The sequence below is a fragment of the Cheilinus undulatus genome, linkage group 15, assembly GCF_018320785.1.
Source record: "Cheilinus undulatus linkage group 15, ASM1832078v1, whole genome shotgun sequence".
NCBI lineage: Eukaryota > Metazoa > Chordata > Actinopteri > Labriformes > Labridae > Cheilinus > Cheilinus undulatus.
Genome location: NC_054879.1, coordinates 44,108,509 through 44,118,724, shown reverse-complemented (window position 1 = coordinate 44,118,724; position 10,216 = coordinate 44,108,509). Strand labels below are relative to the sequence as shown.

At 38.4% G+C, this 10,216-nt stretch overlaps 1 protein-coding gene across 2 annotated transcripts in view; it reads right to left on the bottom strand.

The window, feature by feature from the left end:
- Positions 1-4,989: 4,989 nt before the first annotated feature.
- csrnp3 (cysteine-serine-rich nuclear protein 3) overlaps positions 4,990-10,216 on the bottom strand; it is a 48,038-nt gene continuing 42,811 nt past the window's right edge. For both annotated transcript variants that reach the window (XM_041807452.1, XM_041807453.1), the window contains 3 exons: positions 7,076-7,335; positions 6,671-6,967; positions 4,990-6,540 (listed from right to left, as the gene is read on the bottom strand). In XM_041807452.1, coding sequence (XP_041663386.1) covers positions 5,401-6,540; positions 6,671-6,967; positions 7,076-7,335 — 1,697 coding nt within the window. In that variant the 3' untranslated portion in view covers positions 4,990-5,400. The remainder of the gene's footprint in view (positions 6,541-6,670; positions 6,968-7,075; positions 7,336-10,216) is intronic.

Genomic DNA, 10,216 nt, shown 5'->3' with positions numbered 1-10,216 from the left:
CTTTCAGCATATTAAAGGTCTGGATTGTTGTTACTCCTTATTGCAGGGGTGTTTCCATACGTTACTGAAGGGGTTGGTGTTAATCTAAAGGTGAACTTTAATGTTACATGTTTGCACAAAGGAGCTCTGGTGCATCTGTTCAGGAATGTCGTGATCAAAGTCTGGTGCAGGCACTAGTGCTAAGACAGCTGTTGAATATCTTTAGTCGCTACTGACTGGTGTGAATGTGATGATGGCTTCCTGTCAGTATCGGACTGTATTTGTATAATGAGGTGTTCATTTTAGGTCAATAAATTCAGTGGGCTTGCACTGAGTCACTCTGTGTCATTCATCTGTACAACCTCTAGAGGGTGCTGTTTGCAAAGAAATCACTGAGCTGTACAAAGGCGACTAATCATTTGAATTTATTTCAAAACCATGTTAAAAATGAAGCAACTGAAAATGAAGTAGGCTCTATCTACAGTTTGAAAAACAACACATTATAAAAAAAGTATAGCATTTTGTGCAAAACATTTGCCTTTCACAGAATAAGAAATAAATAATCAGGCACATGAAGCTTTACAACACAACCTGCATAAAACAAAAGACAACTTTAAGATTATGACTTAATTTACTCAATACAGACTTTTAGTTAAACCACAATAAATACACATTTTAATATATCATTCATAATAAATACTGGAAAATAAAACCCAACACAGGATTCTTAACTGAATGCAGTGTCATTATATGTAGCCTTCTCTCGCTGAATACTTTGGCACCATTTATCTGCTCTATAGACCGTGTTGATGCCTCTGATTGCCTGAAAGCTTCTTTTGTACCACTGAGGTGGCGTGAAAGGTCCCAGCTACTCTGCAGTCACACACGACCAACAAAAATCCAGCAATGACCCTTTCTGACTCCGAAATATGGCATACGCCTGAAAGGAGGAGCAAAGAGCTCAAGGTACAGAACTTTAAAAATGTAATACTGAGCCCTCAATTACTGCAGTCACACGACTTTTGAGCGGTCAATCCAGTCGCTGTTTTTGTTGTGATTTTACAAAATATGTTCCAAAAGATTATTTACAGATTTTTGGTAAACAGTTTTTAAATATCTGGCTGTTAAATGTATTCTCAATGGCTCATACTTGGATTTAGTAATAATATTGTATATGCTTTACTTCCTGTAATGATTCATGTGTTAATAATCTTTGATTGTCAGCCTTGAACATTTGTTTACTCCATGAACACTTTGTAAAAATGACTCGTATTTATTAAGAGTTTGTGAAGCACAATATTAAGAACCTTGACAGTCAATTAAAGGGAATCTCAGTGCATTATGGAGGATTTTCTTTAAAAGGGAATGCCTATTAAAAACCCCAAGTTATTGCACATCAATAGAAAATCAACGTCATCACTGGTACCACATAAACACCTCACTTATGAATGGATCTATATAGCTCTCTGAAGCAGGCATCCAATAGCCAGCTCAATTATAAAATACTTAGACAGTACGGATCAATAATTTGTCTCCAGAACTTTACTGGAGACTGATTACTGAGGCTTTTCTCATAATTATGCTAATTTCATGATGCATATAGTGTCCTGTTAGGCTTCTCATACTGTTTGAGGTATGGCGAAGTGCGACTTTATCAATACCACATCATTAATGAAACACTTTAGAGAAAAATATCTTGAAAACTGTTAAATTTTCATTGAGAAATAGAGACATGAGGGGTCATATTTACCCACCATTCAAGTCATTTTTAGTTAGGACCAACTGCATGCCACTGGACCCCCACAGATAAGTGCAAAAGGCTGTGAACTGATCTCTGTGATTTTATGACATTGCATTACAAACATACGAATAAGGATTCAGGCTTTTTCATGCTTTTCAAAACTATAGAAAAGCATATTTTAGTGACAAAAAAGAACAAAAATGTACAGCATGTATACAACACATTTCATATAAAACAATGCCAATTGTTCCCCTACATGTCACTGGGATTCAAAAAAACAGCATGCTTATTATAAAACATTTACAATATATAAGTATACATGTACTAAAGAAACAATAAATTAACTGACGATAAACCTTTTTTTGCACATTTGACACAAACAGTAGACATAGAAAAGTCCCATCTACAGAACAATATCTGCTTAAAACTAGAACTTTACATCTGAGCTTACAAGATACATTGCACAGCGTGACAACTGATGTCTGGAAATGTTTGGATGTATTTTATTTTGCCGTTAAGCACGCACTGTAGTTGAGAAAACCTCAGGAGCATCACACGTCTATGCAGAAGCCTCTGATTATTCACACAGTGACCAACTTCCTCCAACATGCCCACATGTTGCTAACAGGGTTTCAGGTTTCTCATCATATAAAGGTAGGTAAACTATGCTTTCATGCTTTCCATTTATATTATTTTACCAGCAACAAAAATAAAACAAGGTATTACCTCGGGAAATCAACCATATTTAAGTTAAAATACTACTAACTGTTAGCTACTCTTACAGAAACTAAACTAAAAATGTAACTACTTTCTAGCTAAAAATTCCTGATAGCTAACTACTGAGCATTACTGTTAGCTGGCTCTATCTCAACAGGCCAGTTTAACTTTGAATTAGTCAGCTAATTACCATAAGCCCTCTAAAATTTATGTTAGCTAGAAATTCATGCCCTTCCTTTCATCATTTGCTAACAGTTGAATTCAGGCACTTCTAGATACACAGTCTCTCAGTATTTCCAATTGATAAAGATTTAAATTTTGGCTAATAGCCTATCTGACATATTTTCAGTTAAAGCTAGATTTGTAGCTAAAGAATACTGCTAGTTTGTAAACATTATTATTAGCCAACTGAAACTTCCTTTAGCAAGCTAAAATTACAAGCCAGCTTAATTTACCATGGGTCCACAAATAACACTGTTCCCAGCTTCAAACATGCATTTATGATCCATAATACCTGATCTATGAAAAACAGATTTTCATACCAAAATTCTTTACCTAATACATTGTTACAGGTTGCAATGCTTCTCTATAGAACAAACAGCAACATATGTATTATAAAGGCTTGGCAAAAGTTAATGCAATGCATATTGCATTTATTTGAGAAAATACAAACATAATCTTATTTCAGTTAACAAGATACTAGTCTTAGAATTATGAAGGATTGTTGGAAAATAAAAAAGTAGAGTAAAATAATTAAAAATAAAAGAAAGACATTATCTGAAGCATTGCCAAGCATATTGATCTGATATATAGATATATGTTTGAGAGTTATGAGCATTCTAATTCTGGACCTCTCGCCGTCATTGATTTACATTCACCGTCAGACGAGACTCACACTTTTGCATATGGCGCCCACGTGGCACATTTGAGAAGCCCCAATGTGGCATCTAGTATATTAATGTTACCACCTCTGTGTTCTTCTTCTACTGTTTTTTTATTATATCCGAAAGTTGACAGCTATTTTCACTCACCAATAAATTAATGCCACTTTTATTTTAACATTATTTGCTTAAATTAAATGAACTTACTTTGCCTGAAAATCCTTTTTATTGATTAAAATATGCTGCTGTTGCTAAAAACACCTGGGCTAACTAGTGGATGCTAACACTAGTTAGCGCGCTAACATGCTATCAGTACAATATCGTCACCAATGTTGGGTTCATTGACGGTACAAAGAAGTGTCATTCCACACTCAATTCTTGGACAGCTTTAAGTATACTTCTCACACACTTAGCGTATTCAAAGTACTTAGTAGAAGTATGCAATTTGGGACACGCTGGTTAGCTACATTAAGCAACATTCTAGCCAAAATCTGTTAGCTTTTAAGCATAGTGTTAGCTATCAAGGCTATTGCCATGAACTAGCTTGAATTACAGCAAGTCTTCTGAAATAATAATTAGCTAGCTTACATGACAAGCCTTCGAAATTTAAACCCCTTTAGCAATGAATTTACACCTTTATCACTATCAAACGGTAAGAGCTACTTTTCTGACTAGCATTCTTTAGTTAGAAAGTGAATGCTAACACTAGTGGCTGTTTGGAGGTAACCGGTTTTAATATGTTGTTTAAATTTGAAATACGACCCTGTGTACATCAATGCACTAACTACTGATTGTCTTTTAAGCTATTGTCCAATCTACAGACATTCATCACCTTCATGTTTTCATTACCTAACCCACAGGTGTCAAACTCAAGGCCCGGGGGCCAAATCTGGCCCGTGGAACAGTTAAATCCGGCCCCCAGGATGATCTCATATTTCTGTTCTAACTGGCCCATCAGTATGAGGTCTGCAGATTTCCTCAAGTATAAAAATGTAAACGTAACCTTGATAATTTAAGATATCCTTGTTAAGTCATTAGAATTAGAAAGAGTAAAGAGTTACAGTAATTTGATAAAAAGGCAGGACTGTGGGAAAAGAAGTTTGTATTTTCATTTCATATTTTCTAATTTGCATCTCACAATTCTGACTTAAAGTTTTGGTTTTGGTTTGTTTTAATATTCTGACCTTTTGAAATCATGATTTTGACTTTTATCTCATATTTTGACCATTTAGATTCAAGATTTTAATTTTTAAGTCATATTTTGACATTTTAAACCTATGAAATTGAATTTTATCTTACATTTTGACATTTTCAACTCTTTGTTTTGAATTTTAATCCCAAGTATAAACCTTTTTTATTTAAAATCTTAAATTTTTGTCTCATCTTTGGGCCTTTATAACTCAGTATTTTTTATTTTTTTCTCATATTTTCACATTAAAAACGTATGATTTTTAATGTTATCTCATATTTTCACCTTCTAAACTCTTGATTTAGTTTTTTTTTTCTCAGCTGTTTACCTTTTAAACTCCTAAATATAATTTTTAATCCCAAATACTGACATTTTCCATTCAAAATTATAATATTTTTATCACCTACTTTTACATTTAAAAAATATCCTTTTAAATTTTATCGTATATTTTGACCTTTAAACTCATGATTTTGAATTTTGAATTTTTGACTTTGTTTAATCACAAGATCATTTACCATCAATGTTACATTTTCCCTATCTTTCTTTACTTGTAAAGACGAAGTTGACAGTTTATGGGAAATTTTGAACCAGTTAGGCTCTCAAGTTAGACCTAAATTCACAATTCGGCCCCTTCTGTGAGTGAGTCTGACATCCCTGACCTAACCTCTGATCTTGAGCAAACTGGATGACAAAACAGCATGAGTGAAGGAAAATTGGCCCCTGTGTGAATAAGGCCTGTGGCTTTATGGTAACAGATGGAAATGCACTACAGTATCAACTGCTTTGAAACTTAAGGTCAGATAATGCAAAAAGGCCATGATTATGTTCCTCTGAATGCCACTTAGACTCAAGTTGAGACAGTAAAGAAAGAACACTTTGAAATGTGAAGCGCACTAAATGGCTGTGACCTCTGGGCAATGGTCTGGTAAAGGGAGGTTTTTATTGTTGCTTACTAGTAAGGTCAGGTCAGAATGGCCATTGTTAATACTGGACTCTTGCTGTGGCTGATCGGCTGTCATACAGGAGTTGTGGCTGCTGTAGGAAGCCGGCGAGTTATTGTTCAGGTAGTTCTGAAACTGTGACTGGTTCTGGTTGTCAGACTGCTCTAAAAATGTCACTTTGGACACCTTCTTCTCTGTGTCAGTTGTGTAGCATGTTAACTGGGTAGCCAAAGCACCATTGGGAAGAGAGAAATGGTGATTAGCATTAGCATTAGTATACTGCTGGTCAGCCTGATTTGAGTAGTCTGTGTACTGCTCGGCAGAAATGTTGAAAGGTCCTTGGGACATGCTACCATTGGTTGTACTGACTGGATCTTGGAATCCTAATGTTTCCCCATAGGGTTCACTGGATTGGCTGGTTTGACCATTAGCAACTGCGCTGGAGCTCCCAAGCTGGTAGTAATCAGCTGAGGAAGAATTCATCAAATAATTGTTCCCGTTGATGTGGTTTTCATGTGCTGCATCAGTGTAGCAAAGCACCGAGGACAACGGGACCACTTCAGTATGAGTCACTGAATGATTTGCCAAGTTCTCCGACTTCTCTTCCTCCTCTTCGTCTTCCTCCTCCTCCTCGTCCTCAGAGTCGCTGTTCGCTAAACTCTGCGTGCTGGAATCGGATAGCGCGCTGCAAACACTGCTGCTATCCTCCTCATCCTCCTCATCATCTTCGTTCTCCTCTTCCTCCTCCTCTTCGTCGTCTTCTTCGTCTTCTTCATCCTCTTCTTCATCCAGAGGCTCCTCCATGTCATCCGCCGTCTGCAGGTGCATTGCAGCTGTTTGTGGAACGGCGTCTGACAGAGAGTACTCTAACCTGTGCTGGGAGTGGACCAAAGGGCTTCCAAGCTCGTTGGCGTCGCCGTGAAAACCGTTTGTAGTGGACGCCTGCTGCTGCTCGCGGCTTTTTTCGAGTTCCAGCTTCATTATGGTGTGCAAGAAATGGGTTCGTACACGAATGGGGTTGAACTCCACTCTACCTGTTGAATTGCTGCAGCCTTCTTTGGTGCAGCCACATGGAAAAGACATACGATCCACCTGAGGAAAAAATAGCATGAGTTTATTTTTTTGCTTTTGATGAATCTTCTGCATACCTGATCCATGCAACTTCTCTTAAAATGTCCCCTTAAACCTTTGTCCCTTTAACAGTGCATGTCATGGCATTTACCTGGCACTTGATCCCAGCAATGCTGCAGGCACAGGTCTCCGGGTCACAGATGATTCTACAATCACAGCCACAGTCCTCTCTGGACATCCTGATCGCCCTCAGTTCATGTTTCTCTTCCACGTCAATCTTCTTCACCCCGGAGGAACGCAGCAGCGCCCGTCTCTTTTTAGTAGTGAGTGGCTGCAGGAAGAAGTACTCGTCTACCTCTGTATTGTCCAGATCAATGTCATCGTCTGAGATGTCCTCAGCCGTGAGTGTATTGGCCTCTTCAGACTCCACTGTGCCATTCTTTGTCAGCTATGAAGAAGGACACATCCAAGAAAACCAGAAATCTTTCAGGCCAAATTCCTTTTGATTTCATTCGTGTTATTAATCTTCTCTAAAAGTGTGTATTTTTTTTTTTACCTTGAGTTTGATTGAGTTGAGTTTCTCCTCCTTTAGGTGATCTCGTAGCATATCTCTGTGGATCCTCTCCTGCTCCAGGGCAAACTCACCCAGGGAGTACTGCCGGATCCAGCTGTGCCTATTGGACATGCCCAGCGTGCTACCTCCCTGGCTGGGCACGCTGGTGAAGCCCTGCCGCCGGCTGAAGTAGTACACTGTCACATTCTCAAAGTGCACCCTCCTTGTCCGCAGGCGCTTCTCTCTCTTCAGGATTGAGTTGGCTGCAGAGGAAAATGTTTGAAGAAATACTTGTCATCCTGCGTTTAAAATATTTTTCCATTCATTAGTCCAACGTGAAAGAATTAGAATGCATAAAAACTTTCAGGACAGTCAGTTGTTTAAATTATTTGTACATTCTTTTATGTCTGACAGCTGAAATTACCATTACTGGTCCTCTCCATGCAATAATCACCTCAGTTACTGATTCTATAAAATATTCTGTCTTTTATCAAACATGGCTTTTACAGTTATTTTTCGACATATTGTTACTGTCATTAATGACATTGTAGCCATATTAGAGAAAATATGATAAAGATGAGTTTATGGTAAGGACAGCCATATATTTTTTCTGCTTGTTTTCTCTTTTTTATATCTCCCTCTTCTGTATCTTCCTCTTGTTTTTCTGTATCCCTTTCTTCTCTTTGCATCTACCGGTTTTGTTTGCTTGCAACTTCCTTTTCTGTTTTCTTGCATTGTCCTCTTTTCTTTGTGTATATACCTTTTTTTCTGTATCTCCCTCTTAACTTCTTTGCACCTTCCTTACCTGTTTTTCTGCCTCGTCCTCTTCTTTTATTTTACACCTCCTTCTTGTCTTTCTGCATCTTCCTCTTCTCTTTTTGCATGTCCCTCTTTGCTCTTTCTGTATAACCCCTTTTAATGCACCTTCCCTATCTCCTTTTCCTTATCTACCTCTTTTCTTTCTGCATTTTCCTTTTCTTTTTTCTGCATTTCCCTCTTTTTCCTTTTACACGTTCCCTTTCTGTTTTTCTTCTGCATCTTCCTCTTCTCCTTTTCTGTATCTACCTCTTTCTTTCTGTATATACTTTTTACTATTTCTGCATTTTCCTCCTCAATTTTTAGACCCCCCCTTCCTCTTTTTCTGCATCTCCCTCTTAACTTCTTTAAAATGTTATTATCCTTATCTTTCTGCCTCGTCCTCTTCTCTTTTTTGCACCTTCCCTCTTGTGTTTTTTTCTGCATCTTCTTCTTTTCATTTTGCATATCCCTCCTCGCTCTCTCTGTATCACCATTTTTCTTTAATGCACCTTTCTTATCTGTTTTTCTGCTTTTCCTCTCGTCTTTTTCCTTTCTGCATCTTTCTTGTCTTTTTTTTTGCACCTCTCTCCTCTTTTTTTGGTATCTCCCTCCTTTCCCTTTGCCCCTCTCCTCTTTTTCTGTATCTACCTCTTTTCTTTCTGTATATGCTTTTTTATTCCTGCACCTTCATCTTTATTTTTTTGCCCCCCCTTCTTCTGCCTCGCCCTCTTTTCGCTTTTGCACCTTCCCTTTGTATGTTTTCCTTCTGCATCTTCCTCTTCTTCTTTTTCTGTATTTACCTCTTTTCTTTCTGTATATACATTTTTCTATTTCTTTTTCTTACTTTTGCACCTCCCTCTTCTATCTTTTCTGCATCTTTCCCCTTCTCTTTCTCTGCATTTCTCTCATCTCTCTCCCTCTGTAACTCCCTCTTCTCATTTCTGCCTTTGCCTTTATCCTTTTACAACCCCAACACAGCTTCAGCTGATGGCTGATCAACATGAGTCTGGATCCTCTCAGGTTTTTCTCTAGTTTTTCCTGCCACTCTAACTTTGCTAAATCTTCCTCATGGTGGATCAATGTTTGGTCTATATAACAAAATCCAGACCTTACTTCTTTGTAAAGGGTGTCAAGATGACATTTGTTATGAATTAGTGCTGTATATATATATATATATATAAAGTTTGAGTGACTGGAGAAAATATCTTTGTCTTAATGTGGGGCACAGACTAGCTGAGGTTTTGCCCTTAAATTCCTGATATACAAGGAATTCTTTCTTGCCAGATTTCCGGCGAGCTCCTACATCTCTTAGCACAGCTTTGCAAGGAGAAGGATTTCATTACATCTCCCTGCTTCCGCTTGGCATGCGAGTCCTCGGCGTGTCTTTTTAAGGAGAGCTCGACAGGAGGGAGGGGCAGAGAGGAGAGGAGGGCAACAGTGGAGCATAAATAATCCCCTGCCTCTGCCTCTGCCTGGCCCAGAGATGAAGAGCGCTAGTTCACAGAGGCAGTGTTCCCAGCGTTCACTGCGAATCAGACAGACAGGACAAATAGAAACCATCTGGTTCCAGCAGCTCTCCACCACCGCACGCAGGAGGGACAATGCATTTCATTAGAGAGGAAGAGCTGTCAGACTGAGCCGACTTTCATTATCTACACTCTGAAATGCAAACAGCTTGTTTTAAGTGTCAAAACAGTTAACAGATGTTAAGGTTTATGCAATCATCTTTTTTTGAGTGTGTCTGAGCATATAGGAGAACAGCACCCATCTAACAGGTATTTCTCAGTAAGTGTTCCTTTACCCTTGATACTCTCCTCGCTGTATTCAATCCTGACTGCATCTCACAAAAACAAACACATTACAGATGTATTTCCTTTTCTACCTAACACAACAGCGCAGGATGTAAAAGCACTTAGAACTTAATTGTTCCATCTCTCTCAGCGCACGTGCACGTGTCACTTCACAGGGGAGAAGTCTTCACGGTGCACAGATACCGTGTTGCTGTGAGCTACCAGCAGCTGCAGCTGACACAGAGGCCACGCTGAGCCTCCAGGGACGCAGCACCCTACTTATGTCACCCTACTGAGGGGAGGGGGGGCTGTCACTCATCTGCATGTCCTTCAGACAGAAAATAGTGCATCATCAAAACACTCATTTAGACATTTTTATTCATTCAAAATAGATCAAATAAATCATTTTGTTAACATTTTTAATGAGGCCAAATTATGCATAAAAGATGTTCATACCTGAGCCCTTCTTTTGTACATTAACATCTGCATTCATACCAGTTTTTGGCACCTGATGCCAAGATCTACCCTTCCAGAAATGCATTAGTAACTACAAATG